Source organism: Pinus tabuliformis, chromosome 8 (genome assembly GCF_031772625.1).
Source record: "Pinus tabuliformis cultivar Carrire ecotype Pingquan chromosome 8, CPIR1, whole genome shotgun sequence".
NCBI lineage: Eukaryota > Viridiplantae > Streptophyta > Pinopsida > Pinales > Pinaceae > Pinus > Pinus tabuliformis.
Window position 1 is genome coordinate 37,067,800 of NC_142294.1, and position 26,217 is coordinate 37,094,016.

Consider the following 26,217-nt stretch of genomic DNA (forward strand, 5'->3'; position numbering starts at 1 on the left):
AGTGCAATGGATGTGGGGTAGCAGGCCAAGCATCAGCACAGGTACCGATGCGAAAGATCAGTGTGATGCTTCCATGTTGAAGCATTGCTAGAGCACATCCCTCGCTAAGAGGGAGTATTGATTTTTGGTAGCATCAGATGTGCTCTAGCCATAAAAATTGGTAGAAAGGCTAAGGCACATGAGATCTCGAAGACCCAAAAATCATTTGGAGAAATTCCACCCGGATGAAGAGATACTAAAATAATTAATATTTTTAATGGGGTTCCTAAGTCTAAACTTAGGAAAATTAAAATATTAATGTGTATTAATATAAATGGGTGAGAAAGTTCTAAGAGACGAGGATCAAGCTAGATCTAATCTTAGCCGTTGATTAGGGACTTAATCTCGATCGTTGAATCGTCAACAGGAAAAGTATAAGAGGAGGCTTGAGGTCAGTTGGAGACACACCAAGAGAGATCAAGAATTCGATTTTCTAGGGTTGGGTTTGCTGAGGAAATCGAATTAGAGATCAGTTGCTGTGAGGGCCAGTTCAGCAAGGGATTTCGATCCAACGTTGAAGAATACGTATCAGAGAGGCAAAGCAGAGCCTAGGAGGGTTGATGCAGAGGCTAAGGAGGCCAGCGCAGAGGATGCAAAGGGCCATAGAGGCTGACACAGAAGCCGTAGAGGCTGACGCAAAAGTCGAAGAGGGCTTCAAAGGCAACGCTGGGAGTATCTGTGGGGCAGACTAGGAGCTGATCAGCTGATGCAGAGCCAAGGAAGGGTGACGTAGTTCTAGAGGAGTGCTTGGAGCAACTTTCTTTGTCCAGCAGAAGGAACAGCGGATTCACTATGGGATTGTTCATCCGGTTGTTGATTTGCCGGAATATTTATCTCCGAATAGAGGTACTACTGTCGAGGATATTCTCTGAAGGGTGAGCCATTTCTGGCACCCTAGTTGTATTCAAAAATTTGCTTAATAATTAAACCCTCATATATGCTGCACCAGTTTTTCCGGGGACGATTGTCCAAATATAACGGTGTCCCTTGTGTTATCTCGGTTTATTTCAGTTTTTGATCTGTATATTTATGAAGGTTGCAATTGTGTTTACTTCGATGTTTATGTTATTAAATAACTTGTTAATGTAAAGAACAAGTAGGAGATGGTAAACCAGATATTGCAGCAGGGGTTTTTGATGTGTTAGATTCAGAAATTTTCACACTTGTTTGTAGGCCGACTTTAAGGGTTGTTTTGGAGGCTGATTTGTTGAGCAAACTTCGGATAATTTCCATGGTGGTGTAGCATGCTTGAAGGAACTTTTGATGATGCCAAAGAAAGTTCAAGTAGGATTGAACCCATGGATTGGAAGCAAAGACTCCCACAAACCGCCAATGCCCCTTATATAAGATCTTAGGTTTAGACTCTAGAGACTACCACACTCTAATGCATATAGCAAGAAGACCCTTTGCAACCTAAGTCACCCAGTTCGAATTCAAATTCGAGTTTGACTGCTTTGATGTTCAACAAAAATTCAACAATGAAATTTTTTTAATAAAATTTGGCATTAAATTCGACATACGACAAAATTTAAAAATATATGTAGGTTATAGCCTATAACAAAGTCCAAGAGTCATAATTTGCACAAGTGCACTCAGTTGAAAAGTGTAACTAGGTTCGGTCTTCATAATGACATGTAATTATGATTTTATGAAATGAGATGTAAAGAAGAAAAATAAAATTATTGCATTACTTGCTTCATGGGTTTCATGAGCAAGAGATTTTATTTTTGAGTCAAGACTCCCATTTTGAGTCTTTAGGAATTATTTGTCATCTAGTCGTAAAATGATAGAATCATTGTCATGTAATGAAGTCATGTTACATTTTGTAAAAGGTCAATCTTGTCTATCTAAAGTATCCTCCACAACCTTATCATTTATCCTCTTCAAGTCGACCTATAACAATGGAAGAACTTGCTAGAAGAAGTCGGCCTAACTACTTGTGATCATGTCGACCTAAGGGGCATGTGATGAGGTGTATAAATAGCCACACTCAACCTCACTTGAAAGTAAGAAACTCAAAAAGCATTCGGTGAAGAGAAGTGAGAAGAAAAGGCTACAAAGGAGACGTGTGAAGAAGGGATAAGAAGGATTCTTCTAGGCATAGCGAACGAGAGATTCTTCTGGGCATAGTGGTGTCTTTTGGGATTAGCGAAGGAGAGTTTCTTCTGGAGTCGGCGAAGAAAGGATTCTTTTGGGATACTTGTTCTAAGTAACCGAAATAGAGATCAAGACTAGAGACCGAGATTCTCTAAGAAGAAGCCAGTAAGATCATAGACACCAAGTTTCTCTAGTGTAAGCCGAGAAGAAGCAGGGTGAAGGATAGAGACCGAGTTTATCTAGAAGAAGCCGAGGAGAGCAGTTCGAGATCAAGAAGAAAGTCAAGAAAGGGAAGAGGCAGAGCATCAAGGTTGGTGACAAGGTTCTTGGGAGGATACTAGAGTCAAGGGTCTTTGTCATGGTCTTGGTACTCATCAATTGAAGATCTAGAAGAAGAATTTTGATCGGGTTTTCCTCTCAAGAGGTGAGAGGTTTTGGCCCTGGCTGACAAGCCTACATACTGTGTCACTTGTCTTTTATTGTGCATATTGGTAATTGTCTTGATGAAAAGAACACAATAATAACATAACGAAGAAAAGATTATAAGCTAAGAAGTAAAAGTATATCACAAGCAATTATCAAGCAGAGAAATCTTTTAACTATTCATGCCCTAGATTTCTCAACATGGTATCAGAGCTAAGGTGTTGAAGTCAAGAAGGGGCATTCAAGCAAGTAGACACACGAGAATCAAGCTTCAAAGAAGGATCAAAGCAAGTCAAAGAACACCAAGCAAGAAATCAAGATCTTCATCATACCAAAACCCTAGATCGAAGAAATATACTCTAGCAAGAGTCTTGAAATTATCTTCAAGAAGGAAGCAAGAAGAAAGATCAAAACCCTAGAAGCATTTCTGAGATCATCATTATACCAAAACCCCAGATCGAAGAAATATACTCTATCAAGAGTCTTGAAATTATCTTCAAGAAGGAAGTAAAAAGAAAGATCGAAACCCTAGAAGCACTTCTGAGATCATCACTCATACATCACCAAAGGAGTGGAAGCTCTTCAAAACTAAGGAAGGCTAGATCGAAAGGCAATCTTCTCTTTATTGAAGCAAGGATCTCATTTGGAAGAAGATCATCCTAAAGAAGGCAGTCTTCCCTCATCAAAGTATGAACCTTCTTAAAAGGATCATCTGAAGCATCAAGTTCATCATCATTATCAAGTTGAAGATTCTATCTTCACAAGTAAGTACCTTTTTCTTATAATCTAATCTAGTAAAAATGACTTCATGTTTCAAGGAGAACCATAAGTTGGTTGGGATATCAAACTTCCTTGAATGGAAAAGAAGGATAGACATAGTCCTTGGCGTAAATGAGGTCATTGATCATGTCCATGGAGAGGTCTCCAAGCCATCCAAAGAACAAGCATTATCTGAATACATGGAAAGGGATCTAAAGGCTCAAAAGATTCTTAAGGAATCTATCAAAAATCCTCTCATTTCCTATGTAGCCAAGCTGGAGACATCTAAAGAGATATATGATGAGCTGGTAGAAATTTTCTCTAAAAGCACGATAGAAAGATCATATCACTTAGATCTGATCTATATAAATTGAAGGTGTCAAAGGATGAAGGGATATCTTCATGCCTTTCAAAAGCATCTCAAATAAAAACTCAATTGCAAGATCTAGGAGAGATGGTATCTGATAAAGAAATGATCTTTGTTATTCTAAATGCATTGAATGATGAACAAGGTAACCTCATATCTACTAAGGAAGAGGAAGCTATCCCATTCATCAAATTATGGTCTCTATGCAAGGCAGAAGAAGACAGGTTGAAGAAAGAAAGTGACAAAAGATCAGATGAAAGGGATCAATTAGTGACAAAAAGAAAAGGGAAGTTTGGTAAATTTGGCCCTCAAAAGAAAAGGAAGAACATGGCTAAGGTTTAGTGCTATAGATGTCAAGAATATGGGCACTATAGAAGAGATTGTCCTAAAAGGAACAATAACAAGAGGAATAAGGAAGAAACCCATATTACCGAAGAACTAGAAGAGCCTGAGACAAAGAAGCCTAAGAAGGAGGAAGTGAAAGATCTCTACTATGACTAAGAGAATCTCCTTCACTAAAAAGGTGCTCTTCTGTTGTAGATAAGAAGCATTGTAAATAAGATAGGATGCATTAGATTAGAAAAATAGCATCATGATAGAAGCATTAGAAGTAAGAGCTCTTAACATGAGAAGCAGAAAGAATGTTTGGAATGAATTCTATTGATTACAAAAAATAAGAGCTCTTCAAAACCTCATTGAAATCTCAAATGATACATATAGAAAGAAGTAGAGGTCATCATCGACTAGGATCATCATACAATAGTCAATGAGGAAACATCTGTCAAGTTTCTCTAATGGAATCCTTATCAAAGAATTCACCGATCTACAAATAAAGCAAGTGTTTCATCACGAATTCCAACTCATGGGATTCAAGGGATGATGGTATGATGACATAACAGTGAAGTAGGTCTAAAGGATAAAGCTCTTTCGTTCATAGGAAGTTGCTGCAGGAAGTCTGGATGACCCAAGGGAAAGATGAGGTATGTATGGTTACATCGGATATTATGAAAGTCATGTCATATGGTTGCAAATCACTATTTCCGTCTTGGGAAACATGATCAAAAGAAGAAAGAATCTCCTCCCTCAAAAGAATGCTAGAATGCATGAGTCACATACTTATTAGATGAAATCAACATAATATGTCCTCATATGGAAGTATTGTGAAAATTTCTGAATCTAAAAAACCAGAAATCCTGCTGCAATAAAGTGATTTGCATTACCTACTTGTGTTCTTCATCTTAACAAGTTATTTTCAGAAATATTCAAAAAATATTAATGCAAATACATTGCAGCCTACACCAATATACATATCAAGTACTGGAAAATAAATGAGACAACCACACAAAGGACACACTTATTTTTGGACTAAACGTCCTCGGAAAAACCTAGTGTAGGAAAATCGGTGCAGCAGATATGAGGGTTTTATTATTAAGCAGATTTTGTAATACAACTAAGGTACCAAATCCAGCTCACCCAACAGAGAATAAACCCGGTAGAAGTACCTCTATCCGGAGATAGATATTTTGGCAAATCCAGCAACTGGATGAACAAACCCCATAGGTGACTGCGCTGTCCCCAGTATTGTGCAGCGATGGCTGCTCCCAGCTCTGCGCTGGAACTGCGTCACCTCCTCTAGGAGCTACGTCAACCTCCCAATGAACCTTCCTGGCTCAAAAATCAGTCTGTTGAACTGATGCCCGATCTGCCGCATAGAAACCCAAGCATTGCCTCTAAATGACTATGTCAGCTCCTCTAGCCTCTGCGTCACCCCTTCTAAAGTTGCGTTGTCTCTCCCTGGTGCTGCTCTGCCTCTCTGCTATGTATTCTCGGCCTTGGACTGAAGTCCCTCTGCCGAACTACCCCTCTCTGCACTAGAAGCTCACTCCGAAATTCTCAGCAAACCACGCCCTAGAATTTCGATTTAGCTCAAGTGTTGCTCTCTCTGTGTGTGTTCTCCAACTGACCCCAAGCCTTCCTTTATACTTTTCCTATTGAGAAATCAACGATCGTGATCTAATCTCTAATCAACGGCTAAGATTAAATTAGACTTGATCCTCGTCACTTAGAAGCTTCTCACCCATATTTTCATTAATACCCATTAATATTTTAATTTTCCTAAGTTTAGACTTAGGAACCCCATTAAAAATATTAATTATTTTAATAAAATACAATCCGGGTGGAATTTCACCAAACGATTTCTGGGTCTTGGAGATGTCATGTGTTCTAGCCCCTCCACAAAAATTCGGAGCTAGAGAACATCCGATGCTACCCAAAAATCAACACTCCCTCTTAGCGAGGAATGTGCTCTAGTGATACTTCCCAGCAAAAGTATTACACTGATCCACGGCATCGGTCCTCTGCGTTGCTGATGCTCAACCTGCTGCCCTTCATCCACTATGTTGCTGCAATCTGTACTGCTCACTGCCCATGAAACTTCCACTATCACTGCTACATCTGTACTACAGCTCCCTCTCAATATGTTGCATCATGTTGCCCATAACACTACCACTGCTAATTGTTGCACTGCAACTCAGTTGCTGAGAAGTAAGCAACTGAAAAGCCACCCAAAAGCTAACATGTTGGTCAGTCTGGATGCCCCTTGACGCTGAAGCTACCTCTGTTGCTAATCTGTGCTGACCCTCTGATGCTACTGCGTTGTTGTTGTATCTGCTCTGTGCCTTCCGCACTACTGCAACACTCTACTACGTTGCTTCAAACTTTGGCACTCTAGCTCTGCCACTGTTGCTCCATCATCCCTCGCACCAACTGACTCCTGTCATTCTGCTACTGTCATTAAGGGCTCCCGTAGCCGTATGTGATCCAAGAGTTTGGGCACCTCAAGGATCCTGCCCTCGTGTAGTCCTCCCGACTACAGCTCAATATCGCCCCACCTCTTCTCTAGAGGTGCATGAGCACTCATGGCGCAATCATCATCGTCCTCTCTGTCATCATTCGTTGGAGCAACCTTTGAGTCAAACTTCTCTTCTTTGCCCTTCTTCCGAGGGCACTGCGTGACGAAATGACCCATTTCTCCACATATGAAGAATTTGATTTTGGATATGTCCTTCTTCTTTCATTTCTGCTGCCCTTGTTGTCTTGCTGATGCGAGAGTCGCATCCTCCTCTTCCTCCTTGATTCTGACCCCTTTGTTGCTGCTTCCCGCCTTGGTCAACCGTCTGATCTCTTCTTATCAAAGAGCTGCCCACATCTCCTCTCAATTGGGAAGAGAAGCCCTACCCAAGATGCTTTGGACAAAGGTTTCCCAGTCTTCAGTGATTGCATTCAGGGCAGTCTTGACCATAAATTTAGGATCTGGTGTAGCCCCTATGGAAGTTAGTTGGTCACAGATCCTTTGCAACCTGAGAAGGAAGGGATCGATTTCTTCTCCCTTTTGCATCTGAAACTATCTCAGCTGACTCTCAAGCAACATCTTCCGCTGAACGGAAGTTCCCTCATACAATGTGGTCAAGGCCTCCCACATTTCCCTTGTTGTGTCTTTCTCAGCAATATGTGGGATCACATGATCCTTGACCCCGTCCAAGATCATGCACTTTGCTTTTGCCTGAGCCTCCTCGTACTTCTTGAGAGGATCAGCATCAACTAGAACAGCAACCATCCTCAAGGCATAATCCTTGATGTGATTTTTATCCAAAACTATCAGGATCCTGACCTTCCAAACGACAAAGTTGGATGCTCCATCCAACCTGTCTTGATCCCTCAGTCCGTTAACGGCCATCTCTGCTCAAATGAATGTCGAACTAGTTCTCTTCTCCCTCTTTCGCTGCTACCCCAGCAAAACTCGAATCTGGACTTCTTTGGAGCTAGAAATCCTCTAAGGAACAAGCTCCCTCTGAATTTCGATTTCCTTCACGGAAATCCTTCTGCCAACCACTGTCGAATCACCCCTCTTTGATCTCTCTTTGTTGTTGCTCAACACTGGATCTAGGTTTCTTAGTAAGAAATCTTCTAAGGCACTGATTCCCTCTACTTTGCTTATGCCCCACTGGGTATTTTTCTGCACCAACAGAATCAGCACCCCACCAACAACTCCAAATGAAATCTGCGTTGCACCTCTAGCCACGGCAACAGGAAAAACGAGACTCAACAGTCTCTGCACTGGCCCAAGAACCACTGCATTGCCCTCTGCAGCAACAGTGTCACCCAATCACGCTAACGTACGCTCTGTGTGAGTCTCCCTTGGTGACTATGTCACCCCTCCTCTACCCTCTCGGCCAAAAATTGCATTGTCTCTCGGGACAGCTGTCTTCACACACAGATTTACCTCTATCCTTTTGCCGATGGCTTCAGTCCTCCTTGATCTGCAATCGCTATGATATGATGTGAAAAATTTTGAATCTAACAAACCAGAAATCCTACTGCAGTAAACTGATTTGCATTACCTACTTGTGTTCTTCATCTTAACAAGTTATTTTCAGAAATATTCAGAAAATATTAATGCAAATACACTGCAGTTTACACCAATATACAGACCAAGTACTGGAAAATAAATGAGACAACCACACAAAGAACACACTTATTTTTGGACTAAACGTCCCCCAGAAAAACCCAGTGTGGGAAAACCGATGCAGCAGATATGAGGGTTTTATTATTAAGCAAATTTCTAAATACAACTAGGGTGCCAAATTCGGCTCACCCGACAAAGAATAAACTCGGTAGAAGTACCTATATCTGGAGACAGATATTTTGGCGAATCCAACAACTGGATGAACAAACCCCACAAGTGACTACGTTGTCCCCAACACTGTGCAGCGATGGCTGCTCCCAGCTCTACGTTGGAACTGCATCACCTATTCTAGGAGCTGCGTCACCCTCCCATTGAGCCTTCTTGGCTCAGAAATCAGTCTGTTGAACTGATGCCCGATCTGCCTCATAGAAACCCAAGCGTTGCGTCTAAGTGACTGCGTCAACTCCTCTAGCCTCTGCGTCACCCCTTCTAAAGCTGCGTTGTCTCTCCCTGGTGTTGTTCTGCCTCTCTACTATGTATTCTCGGCCTTGGACTAAAGTCCCTCTGCCGAACTACCCCTCTCTGCACTAGAAGCTCACTCCGAAATTCTCAGCAAACCACGCCCTAGAATTTCGATTTAGCTCAAGTGTTGCTCTCTCTGTGTGTGTTCTCCAACTGACCCCAAGCCTTCCTTTATACTTTTCCTGTTGAGAAATCAACGGTCGTGATCTAATCTCTAATCAACGACTAAGATTAAATTAGACTTGATCCTCGTCACTTAAAAGCTTCTCACCATATTTTCATTAATACCCATTAATATTTTAATTTTCCTGAGTTTAGAGTTAGAAACCCCATTAAAAATATTAATTATTTTAATAAAATACAATCCAGGTGGAATTTCACCAAACTATTTCTGGGTCTTGGAGATGTCATGTGTTCTAGCCCCTCCACAAAAATTTGGACCCAAAGCACATCCGATGCTACCCAAAAATCAACAAGTATGAGGTGTTCTGATTACAACTGAGGAACTCTGACGCTCCTGGGAATGAAATATGTGAAGAAAGGAAGGAAGAGATCATGAAGCTATGCATCTATGGTAAAGGAAGTCAACATCCAAAGGACAAAGAAGATTTGACTATGAAATCTCCCAGCAAAAGATATGAAGACTCTCATGGGAGTTTGGAAAAAGATGAAGACCCTTGATAATACATGTTTTTAAGGAGATGTGTCAACATGTATGTAGGATGTTGATGCCTACAAGAAGATGTCATGATGAAAGACCATCACAAGGTAATTATGATTTAAGTATACATTATTTATAAACTAGTATCTGGATGGGCTTATGCAGCGTTATCGAAGGAAAGAAATATGAATGTCTCCCATGAAGAACCTTGTAGAAGGGTGCAAGAACCTTCCGGAAAAGAAAGCCTGATGAAAGTAGCATAACATGAAGGAGTGCCAGACGAAGACTTATGATCACTTTCGGATGAAAGGTACGATGACATGACTGACGGCTGAAAGTAATGGATGGTTTATGCCCTATGAAGAAGTTCCCAAAAGATGAAGACTCCACAACAAAGAAGAAATTCATTGCATCGAAGAAAGGAGTTCTTCAAGCAGTTGGTTGTCCCATCATCTCCACCTAAGGAGCTGCTAAGGGTCCCTACTTTGAGAGGGAACCTGGAAAGTTTCTTACTTGGAAGAAACTTGGTAAATTCCTAAGCCAAGAGGGAGCTTAGGTACTTTTCCCTCTTAGGTACTTTCCTTGTGTAAGAATGAGTAAATTCCTTTAATGGAATAGATATGTCCACCCCAATTGAGAGGGAGAGATAGACACATCATTTTGGTCTTCACCTAGGAAGACAGAATGAGAGGATTGGGTAATCATTTGGCATCTAATACTCTTTGAGGATGAGATAGGGCATCCAATAGAAGAGTAGTCATGGAGGATCGATATTCTTTGAGGGTTGGGGAGTCCAAGATAAGAATAGTCCTCATGGAACACACCCTGAGTACCCAGGTAGGGTATGCTCCGAGAGAGACAATGATGAGAGTGTCTATAAATCATTGGTGTTGCCAGCATTGAGCTCAGATTTGTTGAAAAGTGTAACTAGGTTCGGTCTTCATAATGACATGTAATTATGATTTTATGTAATGAGATGTAAATAAGAAAAATGAAATTATTATATTGACTTGCTTCATGGGTTTCATGAGCAAGGGATTTTTTTTTTTGAGTCACGACTCTCATTGAGAGTCCTTAGGGTTTATTCATCTAGTCATAAAAGAGTCATTGTCATGTAAATGATGTCATGTTACACTTTGTAAAAAGGTCAATATTGTCTATGTAAAGTATCCTCCAAAAAATTGTCACCTAACCTCTTCAAGTCAACCTAAAACAATGAAGAAGCTGCTAGATAAAGTCAACCTAAAGGTCAAGTAAAGAAGCGTATAAATAGCCCTACTCGGCCTCATTTGGAGATACACAATTTGGACAAGCATTCGATCTAATCTCGACTAGAAAAGTACGAAGAGAAGGCAGAAGAAAGACAAGAAGAGAGGGCTAAAAGGATTATGAAAAAGGAGCAGCAAAGAGAAGTACGAAGTTTCTTCTCGGAGAGTATCTTCTGGGTATAGCGAAGTTTCTTCTGGGCAGCGAAATTTCTTCTGGGCACTGCGAAGTTAGGGCAATGAAATCCCTTCTGGGCAACAAAAGAAAGACTCTTCTAAGTGATCAAAGTAGAGACCAAGATTCTCTAGGGAAATTCTGAAGGTGCAATGTAAGGGATAGAGATCGAGTTTCTCTAGAAGGAGCCAAGAAGGAGCAGTTCTAGATCAAGAAGAAAGGCAAAGGAAGGAAGAGGCAGAGCATCAAGGTGAGTGACAAGGTTTTTGGGAGGATACTATAGTCAAGGGTTTGTATCATGGTCTTGGTACTTATCAATTGAAGATCTAGAAAAAGATTTTTTATCGGGTTTTCCTATCAAGAGGTGAGAAGTTTTGGCCCTGACTAGAGAAGCCCATATACTGTGTCATTTTTCTTTATTTATGTTGGTAATTGTCTTGATGAAGAGAACACACTAATAAGAAAACAAAAGGATCATAAGTTAAGAAGTAAAAACATATCACAAGCAATTATCAAGGAGAGAAATTGTTAACCTTGAATGCCCTATATTTCTCAACATGGTATCAGAGCTTAGGTGCTAAAGACAAGGAGGGGCAGTCAAAGCAAGCTAACACACAGATCGATTTTCAAAAAAGGCATCAAAGCAAGTGAAAGGTTATCAACAAGATCAAGAACTACATTGTAGAACCCCTAGATCGAAGAAGAAAGCAGGAAGAGAGACCAAAACCCTAGAAGCATTTCAGATATCATCACATCATCGAAGGATCGTGAATCAAGCTCTCTCTCATCAATCACTCAAGAAGAAGGTCCTCTATCAACATCGAGATAAAGGAGGAAGCAAGCAACAATCTGACAAGTAAGTCTATGACTATATCTGATAATATCAAAATGTCTTTTTGCAAGGAAAGCAATAAATTGGTTGGGGCTGTAAATTTCCTTGCATGGAAGAAAAGCACTGACCTAAATCTTATTGAGAATGAGGTCATGGATCACATTAAGGGATCAATAACCCAACCTCCAAAAGAAGATACTCAAGCTCATGCTAGATACATGAAGGGAGAAGTGAGAGCCCAAAGGATTCTTATAGAATCTATAAAAGACTCTCTAATCCCATATGTATCAAAATTGGAAACTGCAAAAGCTATATATGACAAACTGGTAGAGTTATTTTCTGTAAGTACCGCAAGAGAAGTAATCTCCTTAAGGCAAGAACTCTACAAACTAAAGATATCGAAGGAAGATGGAGTAGCCTTATACTTCATGAGGATATCAAAAATTTGAGATCAACTACAAGAACTAGGAGAAGTTATGTCTGATAGAGAGATGACCACAGTGGTACTAAATGCATTACTGGAAGAATGGGGTAACTTCACTTCAAGCTTATATGGGAAGAAAGAGACTACTATGTTTCAAGATCTATGGTCACTCTGTAAGATCGAAGAAACTAGACTGAAGGCAAAGATTGATGTCGAACCAAGTGAGCAGAATCGAGCATATGCTACAATGACAAAAAGAAAGGGAAAGTTTGGAAAGTTTGGTCCTCCAAAGAAAAAGAAGAACACGGATAAGATAAGATGCTATGAATGTCATGAACTCGGACATTATAGAAGAGATTGTCCTAATCGTAGTAAGGACAAGAGGAATAGAGAAGGATGACACGTTACTGAAGAAGTGAAAGACCCTGAGTCAAAGTAGCTTAAGAATGAAGAAATAAAATTCTCTACTATAACTGAGATGATCTTCCCAAGAAGGTACTTTCCACTTGTAAATTATGGTCTTGGAGCAGTTTAAATAAGATAGGATGCATCACATTAGAAAATAGCATAGAAGCATTAGAACTAAAGAGCTCATGACATGAGGAGTAGAAAATATGTCTGATACAAATCCTATTGATTTCAAAGAATAGGAAGCTCTTAGGAAATCTCATTAATATTTATAGAAGTAGAGGTCATCATCGACTGGGATCATCATAGAAGAAAACATCTACCAGATGAGGATATGAAACATCCTCGAATTTCTCTTCTCATCAAAGGATTCACCGATGTATAAAGAAAGCAAAAGATTTTCAACAAGAAATTCCAACTCGTGGAATGGAATTCAAAGGATGATGATATGATGACATGCCAGGGAATTCAAAGGATGATGATATGATGACATGCCAAGAAAGCAGGTCTGTAGGACAAAGTCCTTTCGAATGAAGGTGCTACAAGAAGTCTGGAAGACGAGGTATGTATGCTCACATAGATTATTATGAAAAGGTCATGTCCAAGGTTACTTGGGACCGGGACCGGGAGTGACATTTTCAGAGGCTCCCGGTTTGGGAGCGATTCCAGGAGCATATATATATATATATATATATATATATATTGATGCATATATGTCAACAAAAGCATGCAGAATATATATATTGATGCATATATGTCAACAAAAGCATGCAGAATGATGAATTAGATATAAGGTAACAAAAGAAAAAACATAGATTGAACCATATAACGACAATCATCTAGAAGTTATAATCTTCATCAACCACGTCCACAAGTTAGTAACATAGTAACATACAACATATTGAGTCTCATGATTCATCAATCTTAAAGTTTCAAGCTTTCAAAATTCAATATATAACATTTATCATCATTGATCACCAAAGTTGTACTTGTATGCTAAGTGTAACCATTACAACAAATAATATCTAATATGAAATGAAATGTTATAAAATGAAATGAAATGAAACAACTTTCAACTTTCACAAAGCATCATATTCATAATTCATTACTAATGAGTTATAATTGCCAACTTCAAACTTCAAATTTAAATTGTCATATATTGTTTAAAAAAAATATCATAATAAATATGAAAGAGTCAATAGTTATAAAAACCACTAGAAAATAGAAAAGACAAGTAAATCTATTATCTATTGCTAATGCTTGGGCCTCTTGCCGCCATGAGAAATGTCTAATTTTTTAGTCTTGTTGGAAAATCAAAATCTTTGTCATTAATATCACCCTCTAAGCATTAATATCCAGAGGTATCTTTGCCATTACCTTTGGATCTATATAGGGATCTGTCATTAATATCACCGTCTAAGCATTAACATAAGATAGAAAAAGCATAGCATGTCAAGTCAAGATTTTGTTTGAGTGACACATATATTTTTAGGAGGCTCATGATAGAGGAGTTCAACAACCAATGTCACTAACATCAAGGTACATAGAGGTATTGGTACTCTTGATTAAATACGAGTTCCATACCCTAATACCAATGTTTTAAAACTCCGACTCGGCCGAGGGTCGACTCCGACTCAGTGTTGTCTCGGCGAGCTCGATTTCAATTACTCAATCGTTGTAAAAAATACATTAAATATTTATTTATTTTTTATAAGAAAACATAATTTTAAAGATTTCCATTCATGTTTCCAAACACACGGCATTAGAATATAGATAGAAGACAACATATGATCAGAGTAGGCTCTTGAATATATCCATTATATCAAAACGGCACCCAGTGCACTGTCCAATACATACATGATGATGATATAGAGACCAAAACAAAAACACATAACCAAGGAGGCTAGAAATGGCCTCTATAACAAAAGTAAATTGTGACCAATGCTATTGGCTACTGCTAGAGGAGCCAAGAAGTGGTAGCACTACTAGGCTGTGCATCAGCTGCAAGCTACAATAGACGAGATATGCACTTATGTCGTGGCTGAGCTGAGGAAGCGCCTACAACTGGAGCACTTGTTGGCCCTGAGGCTAGTACAAGTGGATTAGGATCTGCATTCAACTGAACATTATGTTCGAGTGATGCTATTGTCTCATAATCATAATCAATATCCTCATCAGAATGAAACTCTGTTGGATGACTCTCCACTACCCAATCTGATGTTGGATCAATGACTTCCAACACAATGGGCTCTGAATCAGGTCTTTTGTTCAGCAATTGGTTACGTCTGAGCCGAAGGTTGTATTGGACATAGACTAGATCATTTAACCGTTTTTGATCCAAACGGTTTCTCTTCTTCGTGTGAATCGTCTCAAAGACAAACCAATTGCGCTCATACCCAGTAGCACTACAAATTTGACTCAAAATATGAATTACAAACTTCTACAATTCAGAACAATGGCTACCAAAAGCCTCCCACCATTGTGCTGCAAAAAACATAGGAGTGTAATGAGTTAATTCAACAAAATTACAAATTATATCCAACTTTCAAATTATAAACGATTTAACAAAATATGTAATAAGAATTTGAAAATTGAAATTTTTGTTTACCTAGCTCATTTGCTTCCCTTGCAATCTTTGCTAGGTTCTTCCCAAAGGTACCTGAGGCATTGTTGAAGGTTGTGACCTGTCGATGTATCTCCAGCTGATCACACTCCAATGGGATCATGCGATCAATGCAGTCAATCAATCCATCTCTAACCTCCCCTTTCAAAGCTCCTGTCGCCTTAGCTTTATAATGATACCGTGGGTTCAAAAAATACCCAGCTGCATGTATAGGGCGATGGAGTTGATTGTTCCATCTTTCATCAATGATTGCCCAAATGGGCCCATACTTAGCCACTTTATCCTTGTATGCCCTCTTTATTTTCTCCTTTGCTTGACCCATAGCCTCATAAATGAAGCCCATAGCCAGTCTTTCCCCATCCACCAACTGCAAAACCTTAACCAGTGGCTCAGCGAGCTTCACAATCTCTGTTGCCTTTCTCCAAAATATTTCTTCATTAACTTTCTTTTTCAATTCTTTGCCTTCCTGTTTGTGAGACCACTGGCTTTGATTCCATTCTTCACTGGAAAATATCTTTTGCAAGTTTCTATGTTGTGAAAGCATAGATTGCAATGTCAAAAAATGAGTAGCAAATCTAGTGATGGTAGGCCTAATAATATCCTTGCCTCCTGTGTGTTCCCTCATCAACCTCAAAATCCATGAATGATTGTAGATAAATTTTGTTATGCTTTTGGCATGATCTACAGTGTTTTTGACCCAATCTAATTTGCCAATATCCTCAAGCATGAGGTCTATGCAATGTGCAGCACATGGGGTCCAAAAGATGGTTCTGTGTTTTTCCTCTAACAGTTTACCAGCAAGAACATAGTTAGAGGCATTATCTGTGATGACTTGAACAACATCAGCCACCCCCACGTCCTCAACGACCTCATCCAATAGCTTAAACAACAATTGTCCATCTTTTACCTTATCAGATGCATCAACTGATTTTAGAAACATGGTTCCCTGTGGGCAGAAGATAAGAAAGTTTATGATGGTACAGTTCCTTTGATCAGTCCATCCATCTGACATGATGGTACATCCTGTTCTTGCCCATGAGTCCTTGAAATCTTTCAAATACTCATTAATGGAGGCAATTTCCTTCTGCAAACGATACCCCCTTATCTCATGCATAGTAGGGCCTTTGAAGCCTTTTCCAACAGCATGTATGGCATCAAACATAGGCTCATAATATGGTAAACGGGAAGCATTAAAGGCTCATAATCACAAGCAATCTCCCTCAATTCTTTCTTCCAATGGTCATCTAAAGTGGGCTGCAAAGTTCTACTAGCTTGAGGACCATGTGCATCTGATGGAGAGGAGGGTGTGACAGTGAAATAACTTTTGATATTCATATCACCCTTCTTTTTCATTTTACCCTTACCCTTTTCTTGAATAGACTCCAAAGAGGGAGGAACATATCGGAAGGGGTTGGATGCATCAGTACAAGGGATAGAAGAAGAACCCTCAAAATCAAAATGGGGGTTGGTAGCCAGCATTTTTTGTATACTCCTCTTCCTCCCAATTTCAGCCTCTAACTCTTTTTGCCTAGCCTTTTCTTCTTTAAACTTCTCAAAGTTGGCTAACAATTCCTTCCTAATCTCCCTAATTTCATCTAATTCACATGGAGTAATTTGGCCTCTAATCCCCACCAAGTGTTGTTTCAGCCTATTAATGCCCCCAGGACCTTCCTTAATTTTTCTATGGCAAAATTTGCAATGCATTTGACTATCAACCATTTCAACATATGCCCAAGCAGCATCTTTCACTCTAGGTGCCATTTTTTTACTTGGAAATGAAAGCAAAAAATCTGAAAATGAAAACAAAAAAATAGCATTGCTTCAATGTTCATTTTTTCACAAAAAACACTCTTTTCAATTTCCAGAATTGAACATAAAAATTAATAAGCAAAAACAGATTTTTACAAGTGAAAAAAAATACCTCTAGGCACAAACTGCCTCCTCAAGGTTGCTCCAACAAACTAACTCCTCAATACTGCTCCAAATGGTTTCCCAAGAAGCTCCACACTCCTGCTACAATGCTTGCCCAAGATTCTTCATTGTTGTTCCAAAAACAAACTCCACAACTCCTCACAAACTCTCACTTAAATTCTCAGTCAAATGCAATGAGATGGTTGTGAGGAAATGAGAAGGATTGGGTGGGTTTTATAGGGTTTAGAAGAGGGGAATGGACCCCAAATAACCTATAGGCAAATTAGAAATGGGTTTGGGGTCCCCAAAAAGCAAGTTTAAAAAAAAACGTTGTTTTTTCCTTTTTCAGGCCACTGCCATCGAGCCGGCTGAGTAGGCTCGAACTCGGCCGAGCCAGCCGGTTATTACCGCTCGGTAATAACCCAGCCGGCTAAACCGGTTCGAAGGCCAAGTCGACCCGGTGAGGGCATGACTCGGACCAACTCGACTGAGTCGGTTTCGAGCCGGCCGATTCTTAAAACAGATGACAAAATCCAATGGAAACATTGCAATCCCCCCAATCCTGAAATCCTGAAAAACTGATAAGTCTGTTGGACTTTGAATGAAATCTAAAATTCTACTTTCTCCATATGAAATCCAAAGAGGTCGGAACCACTCTCAAACATCTTAAGTCATTTCATGGTAATGTTAAAAATTTAAGTAAAAGGATGTTACTTTAAGAATTTAACATTACCATGAATCGCATATCAATATTAGGGCCATAGGCTTGATCATTAGGCTGCCTCACTCAAAACTTATTTGTTTCTTTGAAAAAAATTGCATTGGGAATATTACTGCAAAAAAGACTAAATGCTCCCGAAAAACCAGGGAGAGTTTTTTTTTGTTGAGAGTGAGCCCCTAACTAACTCCCGAGTTGCTCCCACCTGGAGCACGAATTGGGAGCGGGGGCGTGAAGGGGGAGGGGGGGGCTCCCTTGCAACCCTGGTCATGCCATATGGTTGCAGTTAACTCGGATCACTATTTCCATCCTAGAAATATGATCAAGAGAAGAAAGGATCTCCTCCTCCAAAAAATTGCAGCAAAGCTTAAGTCACACTAGATGAAATCAACATAATATGTTCTCATATGAATCATGAGGAAGCTCATTACAATACAGGAATTATGATTGGAAGCTCCTGGGAATGAAGTGTGTGAGAAAAGATAGGAGGAGATCGTGATAATATGCAATGAAGGAAGAAGGCATTCTACATCCAAGAAAGATTTGACTAGAAGATCTCCCAAAAGAATGTAAAAACTTTGATGGAAATCGGAAAAAGATAGAGCCCTTAACAATGGATATTTGGGGGAGATGTGTCAATCTGCATGTAGGATGTTGATACTTACAAGAAGATGTCATGATAAAAGATCATCACAAAGGTAAGATTTGGAATGATTGATTATGTTTGAACTAACATTTGGTTGGGCTTATCTAAGGGAAGATCTGTGAATGACTCCCTACCATATAAAAGGATGTAATGTCCTTCTGAAAAAATGGCATGAAAACATAATGACATTAAGCAAAGCCAGGTGGAAAATCTGATAGATCACTTTCTAATGAGTTGAGGACATGACTAACTCATAAACAAAAGTGATGAATGATATGTGCCCTATATATATAAGTCCCCAAAGGATGAAGACTCCTTATCATAGAAGAAATTCATGACATCGAAGAAAGGAGCTCTTCATGCTGCTGAGTATTTTAAGATCTCCACATGAAGAGCTGCGATAGGTCCCTGGTTAAGAGGGAGCCTGAGAAGAAGTTTCTTACTTGGAAGAAACTTGGAAATTCCTAAGATGGAAGCTTAGGTACATTCCTCTATGATAGGAATGAGTACATTCCTTTAATGGAATAAAACCTCCTAGTTTGAAAAGGAGAGATAGACATGTTGTTATGTTCTTCACCTGGGAAGACAGAATGGAGGATTGTGTAATCATTTGGCATCTGATGCTCTTAGGGGATGAGATAGGGCATCCCATGAAAGAGTAGTCGTGGAGGACTGATATTCTTTTGGGACTGGGGAGTCCAAGAAAAGAATAGTCCTTATGGAGCATATCCTAAGTGAACCCGGGTGGGGTATGTTCCTAGAGAGACAATGATGAGTATGTCTATAAATCATTGGTCTCGCCAACATTGTGCTCTGATCTTGTGGAGAGATAGATTTGTTAGTCAAGGCCTTGCTATATAACAATGTTGGTTGGTATGATGCTATACAAATGAGTTATTGAGAAAGTCAAAGGTACCATTATGAATACCTCCCTAGTTTAAAGGGAGTGTTGAAAAGTGTAACTAGGTTCGGTCTTCATAATGACATGTTATGATTTTATGTAATGAGATGTAAACAAGAAAAATGAAATTATTATATTGACTTGCTTCATGCGTTTCATGAGCAAGGGATTTTGGTTTTGAGTCAAGACTCCCATTGAGAGTCTTTAAGGTTTATTCATCTAGTCATAAAAGAGTCATGGTCATGTAAATGAACTCATGTTACACTTCGTAAAAAGGTCAATATTGTCTATGTAAAGTATCCTCCAAGAACTTGTCACCTAACCTCTTCAAGTCAGCCTATAAACGATGAAGAAGTTGCTAGATAAATTCGGCCTAAACTCCAGTTGTCAAGTCGGCCTAGCGGTCAATTAAAGAAGGGTATAAATAGCCCTACACGGCCTCATTTGGACACACACAATTTGGACAAGCATTCGATCTAATCTCAACTAGAAAAGTATGAAGAGAAGGCAGAAGAAAGACAAGAAGAGGAGCAGCAAAGAGAAGTGCGAAGTTTCTTCTGGGAGACTATCTTCTGGGTATGGTGAAGTTTCTTCTAGGCAGTGCGAAGTCTGGGCAGCAAAATTTCTTCTGGGCAGTGTGAAGTTAGGGCAGTGAAATCCCTTCTGGGGCAGCAAAAGAAAGACTCTTCTAAGTGATCAAAGTAGAGACCAAGTTTCTCTATAGAAGACCTAGAGACCGAGATTCTCTAGGGAAGTTGTGAAGGTGCAGTGTAAGGGATAGAGACCGAGTTTCTCTAGAAGGAGCCGAGAAGGAGCAGTTCTAGATCAAGAAGAAAGGCAAAGGAAGGAAGAGGTAGAGCATCAAGGTGGGTGACAAGGTTTTTGGGACGATACTATAGTCAAGGGTCTGTGTCATGGTCTTGGTACTTATCAATTGAAGATCTAGAAGAAGAATTTTTTATCGGGTTTTCCTCTCAAGAGGTGAGAGGTTTTGGCCCTGGCTGGAGAAGCCTATATACTGTGTCACTTGTCTTTATTTATTTTGGTAATTGTCTTGATGAAGAGAACACACTAATAAGATAACAAAAGGATCATAAGTTAAGAAGTAAAAACATATCACAAGCAATTATCAAGCGGAGAAATTGTTAACCTTGAATGTCATAGATTTCTCAACAAGATCTTGTGGAGAGATAGAGTTGTTAATCAAGGCCTTGCAATGTAACAAGTACTATTATGAATACCTCCCTAGTTAAGAGGGAGTGTTGATAAGTGTAACTAGGTTCAATCTTCATAATGACATGCAATTATGATTGTATGTAATGAGATGTAAAGAAGAAAAATAAAATTATTGTATTACTTGCTTCATGGGTTTCATGAGCAAGAGATTTTATTTTTGAGTCAAGACTCCCATTGTGAGTCTTTAGGAATTATTTGTCATCTAGTAATAAAATGATAGAGTCATTGTCATGTAATGAAGTCATGTTACACTTTGTTGGAATTTCTAAGTCTGACACGTTATAAACCCTTCATGCACTTTACTGATTTATTCCTAACTACTTGTTTTGTTAATTAACAAGTTATTTACCATGTAAATACTGAAAATAAATACAAATGCAAGCTCAACACGTCACAGATCATCAACTAAAGGAAATAGAAACAAGCACACAAGTGACACCATTGTTTTTGGACTGATGTCCCCGGAAAAACCCAATGCGGGAAAACCGGTGCAGCTATCTCAGGGTTTTACTATCAAGCAGTTATTTTCTGAGTACCCTGGGTGCCAGACTGGCTAACCAGACAGAGATAAAAAAAACTGGCAGCAATACCTCTCTTAGAAAACAGGTATTTGGAAAACCTGCTCCACGAAATCCCTCTCCAGCACAATCTGAAGCTCAACGTCAGTCCTGTTGGCCTCTGCATCAGCTTGAAACCCTCTGCGTCAGCCTGAAACCATAGTTTTAAAAACCGTTCCGGTCCAACCGGTTACCGGCCTAACCGGCCGGTTGGGAGGCTCACCGGTCAGAACCGGTGAAAAAACCCGGTTAGAAGCCCCATTTGCCCGGAAAATTGACCTAACCGGTAAAAACCGGCCGGTTTATTGCTAACCGGCCGGTTCCGTCCTAAACCGGCCGGTTTATGGACAGGCCGCCGGTCAAGCAAAAAAGCGCACGGTTTTTTGGAACTGAGGGCGGTTTAGGGGTTTTGGGGGTGAGGGAAAGGGATTTTCCCTCCAAAAACACCCTCACACTTGCTATAAGACACCCCTCTCACTCTCATTTGTCTCACACAACTGATTTGGAGTGTTTGTGAGTGTTTGTGAGTTTGTTTGTGAGCTTGGAGAGTGTGGAGTTTTTGCTGAAGTAGTCATCTTGGAGTTGGAGTTGGAGCTATTTTGGAGATAGTGTGTAGCTGTCAGTGGAGTTGCCATCATCAAGAGGAGGCTAAGGGAGCTACTTTGCATTTCCAGGTAAGGATTTGCACTTGATAATTCCTCATTTGGGTCTGCTGTCCATGAATTATTTTTTTTGTGCTATAAACTTCTCACTTCAATGATCTATCATCTATGCTAAGCCTATGAACTCTCTAGCTCTATGCTATCAAATTTTGTAGCTTGCATGTGCATTTTTTTTTCTAAATTTATCATTGGTTTTCCATGTTCCTTAGCTGCAATTTTTTTTTTAAATGGCAGATTTATTTGCAAATTGTTATTATTTCAAGCAAACATGGCTCCAAAAGGAAAGGACAGTGCATGGGCTCATTGTGATGTAGTTGAGGGAAAAATGATATGCAAATTATGCCATAAATCTATTGGAGGTGGGGGTATTCTTAGGTTGAAACAACACTTGGCTGGGGTAAGAGGCCAAGTAAAGCCATGTGATGCACCAAATGCACTGTTAGGTCCTATTAGGGCAGAATACATTGCCAAGCTTGAAAAATTTTATGAGGATAAGGCTAGGGAGAAGGCCATCCAAGATGAAATTGCAAGGAAGAGGGAATTATTAGAAGCCATGAAAGAGAGTGGGTATGATGATTATGAGATTCAAGACTCCACTTCTATCCCTTCCACCAATGACCCCTTTCACTATGTTCATCCTTCTGTTGGAGTTGGCCAACCATCAAAAGGACCAAAGAGACCAAACATCCAAAGTTATTTCTCATCTTCTGCCACCATTGCTTCTTCTAAATCTAATCCCACTTCCTCCCAGCCAAGTTCTCAACCCACTTTGGATCAGCATTGGAAAAAACAATGCAAAGAAACTTCTCACCAATACATTGCTAGATGGTGGTATGATTCAGATATCCCATTTAATGCTGCTCGCTCACCTTATTACCAAGCTATGTGGGAGTCTGTTATAGCTGCAGGAAAGGGCTTCAAAGGCCCTAGTATGCATGACTTGAGGGGAGCTCTTTTGCAAAAAGAGATATCTTCCATTGATGAGTATTTGACTGAGTTTAGAGAGTCATGGGTCAAAACAGGTTGTTCCATTATGTCAGATGGATGGACCGATGGAAAGAACCGCACTATCATTAATTTCCTTGTTTCTTGCCCTCAAGGAACCATGTTTTTGAAATCAGTTGATGCATCTGATAGGGTAAAGGATGCAAGCCTTCTATTTGAGCTTTTGGATAACATTATTCAGGAAGTTGGGGAGCAGCATGTTGTGCAGGTCATCACTGATAATGCCTCAAACTATGTTCTTGCTGGAAAGATGCTTGAGGCCAAATATAATACCATATTTTGGACTCCATGTGCTGCACATTGCATAGACCTCATGCTTGAGGATATAGGCAAGGTGGAGTGGGTAAAAAACACTGTAGAGCATGCCAAGTGCATTACAAAATACATTTACAACCACTCATGGGTATTGAGCCTAATGAGGAAACACACTGGAGGCAAAGAGCTTGTTAGGCCTGCAATTACGAGATTTGCAACTCACTTCCTCACGTTGCAATGTCTCAATGGTCAACATAGAAACTTGCAGAAAATGTTTTCCTCTGATGAATGGTCTGAATCTCGGTGGGCTCGTAGACCAGATGGAAAAGACACCAAAAAGAAAGTGTTAGACACTTATTTTTGGAAAAGGTCTGTAGAGCTTGTGAAAATTACCGAGCCCCTTGTTAAAGTGCTAAGGTTGGTGGATGGGGAAAGATTGGCCATGGGCTACATTTATGAAGCTATGGATCAGGCAAAGGAGCAGATACGGGCAGCTTACAATGACAGGTTAGCTAAATATGGCCGTATATGGGAGATCATTGATAACAGATGGAACAATCAACTCCATCGTCCTATACATGCAGCCGGGTATTTTTTGAACCCAAGGTATCACTATAAAAATCGGCTAGGAGATCAGCATGATGGGGAGGTCAGAGCTGGATTGATTGATTGCTTGGAGCGCATGGTCCCTAACCATGTAGACCAGTTGGATATACATAGACAGCTTACTATTTTCAATCAAGCAAGTGGTACTTTTGGCAAAAACTTGGCAAAGATGGCAAGAGATGTGGACCAACCAGGTAAGCAATTCCAATTTCCATTTTGTTTTTCATTTCAAGTTAAAATTGTTTACGTTCTTTACAATTCAAATTATAAACTAAGTTACTAATTATTGTCTTTTTCTTTGCAGCACATTGGTGGGAGTCATTTGGTGGCCAGTGTCCTCAATTGCAAAGGTTTGCAATTAGAGTCCTCAGTCAAACTTGCAGTGCTTCAGGTTGTGAGCGCAATTGGTCTGTTTTTGAGCGCATACACACGAAGAAGAGAAACCGTTTGGAACAAAAACAGTTAAATGATCTTGTTTTTGTGCAATACAACCTTCGACTGAGGAGGAACCAAATGATGAGCAAATCACCTGATCTAGATCCCATTGTGTTGGACGATATTGATCCAACATCAGAATGGGTGGAGGAGACTGAAGATCCTGTGTTTGAGGCTGATTTTGATATCGACATGGCTTTAGCGGAGGATGAGGCAGATTATGTGGCGGCATCAGAACCAGGATCAGTAGCGGCATCAAGGAAAGGCAAGGAACCAATGGAAGGCACTAGTCGTGCAGGTCGACAAACTCGTGCTTCCACTAGGTCCACTTCTATTGTCATTGGTGGCATTGATACTGATGTTGCAGATGAGGCAGAGGCATCCTCAGACTCTGAACCAGATGATGTCTATGTAGCTCCTGATGATGATCCTGTGTCTAGTAGTGGTGATGATCTTGATGATTGATCATGTGTACACTGTAGACTTGTAGTAGGCCAATGGCCTCATAGCTTGCAACATTGTTTTTGGACTTTATAGGCCATTTAGAGCCTCATTTCTTATGTATTTTGCTATTTTGTCGATGATATGTATTGCACTCGGTGCCATTTTGATATATTCACCTTTGCATGGTATATAAATGAGCAAACTTTGCATATTTTGTCTCTATTGGCTTGGAATCATGGTTTTACATCTTAAAAATAGTTTTGTTTCATTAAAAATTAATTATTTAATGTATTTTTTAAAAACCGGTTCGTTTAGACCAAACCAGTCCCGGTTAGACCGGTTCCGGTCGGTAAACCGGTTAGCTAGGTGGACCGGTTCGGTCACCGGTTCCGGTTTTAAAAACACTGCCTGAAACCCTCTGCATCAGCCTACTGAGGCTCTATGTAGCCTCTCTAGCTCTCTACGTCACTCTTGCAGGCTTTGCATCAATGACGCAGGCCCTTCTGGCTCTGCGCAATCTCTGCTACCTCTGCGTGGCTCCCTTTGGCTCTGCGTCTGCCTCTATCTGCTTCTGTACTGGTCTCTCGGCACTATCCCTGCCTCTCTGCCATGTACTCACTGCCCCTCGCAGCAACTGATCACTGATTCTATCTCTCTTAGCAAACCCCGCTTTAGAGAATAGAATGACTGATCACTCTAGTGTATTCTCCAAGTGACCCTCAAGCCTCCTCATATAGTTTTCTCGTTGACAAATCAATGGCCAAGATTAAATCCCTAATCGACGGCTAAGATTAGATCTGGCTTGATCCACGTCTTTTGGACCATTCTAACACAGTTTTATATTAATTCACATTAATATTTTAATTTCCCCAAGCTTAGACTTAGGGACTCCATTAAAAATATTAATTATTTTAATATCTCCCAAACTGTTTAGAATCTGCCCAAACCCTTTCTGGGTATTGGAGATCTCATGTGCCCTCACCTCTCCACCAATTTTCATGGCTAGAGCACATCCAATGCTACCCCAAATCAACACACTTTGTAAAAGGTCAATCTTGTCTATGTAAAGTATCCTCCAAGACCTTGTCACTTATCCTCTTCAAGTCGGCCTACAACGATGGAAGAACTTGCTAGAAGAAGTCGGCCTAACTACTTGTGATCATGTCGGCCTAAGGAACATGTGATGAGGTGTATAAATAGCCAAATTCGGCCTCACTTGAAAGCAAGAAACTCAACAAGCATTTGGTGAAGAGAAGTGCGAAGAAGGGATAAGAAGGATTCTTTAGGGCATAGCGAAGGAGAGATTCTTCTGGGCATAGCAAAGGAGAGCTTCTTCTACGGTCAGCGAAGGAGAGTTTCTTCTAGGGTTAGCGAAGAAAGGATTCTTTTGGGGTACTTGTTATGAGTAACCGAGCTAGAGATCAAGACTAGAGACCGAGGATTCTCTAAGATGAAGCCAGTAAGATTATAGAGACCGAGTTTCTCTAGAGTAAGCCGAGAAGAAGAAGTATGAAGGATAGACACTAAGTTTCTCTAGAAGAAGCAGAGAGCAGTTCGAGATCAAAAAGAAAGTCGAGAAAGGGAAGAGGCAGAGCATCAAGGTCAGTGACAAGGTTCTTGGGAGGATACTAGAGTCAAGGGTCTTTGTCAAGGTCTTGGTATTCATCAATTGAAGATCTAGAAGAAGAATTTTGATCGGGTTTTCCTCTCAAGAGGTGAGAGGTTTTGGCCCTGGCTGACATGCCTACATACTGTGTCACTTGTCCTTTATTGTGCATATT

At 40.1% G+C, this 26,217-nt stretch overlaps 2 protein-coding genes across 3 annotated transcripts in view; one reads left to right on the forward strand and one right to left on the reverse strand.

Annotated features, from left to right (window-relative positions):
• LOC149234008 (uncharacterized) overlaps positions 1-26,217 on the reverse strand; it is a 72,445-nt gene that overhangs the window by 40,097 nt on the left and 6,131 nt on the right. The gene's annotated exons all lie outside the window — the stretch shown is intronic.
• LOC149234009 (uncharacterized) lies at positions 21,414-24,494 on the forward strand. Its single transcript, XM_089461083.1, has 2 exons — positions 21,414-23,751; positions 23,862-24,494. The coding sequence occupies exons 1-2, from the start codon at positions 21,828-21,830 to the stop codon at positions 24,455-24,457; spliced, it is 2,520 nt and encodes an 839-aa protein (XP_089317209.1). The 5' UTR covers positions 21,414-21,827; the 3' UTR covers positions 24,458-24,494.

What these genes read in the sequence shown, in the direction of transcription:
- LOC149234009 (XM_089461083.1), top strand. Translation starts at nt 21,828, where the DNA reads ATGCTATCAAATTTTGTAGCTTGCATGTGCATTTTTTTTTCTAAATTT. An exon ending in AAGAGATGTGGACCAACCAG is followed by an intron (nt 23,752 to 23,861) that starts GTAAGCAATTCC and finishes TTTTCTTTGCAG; the next exon opens with CACATTGGTGGGAGTCATTT.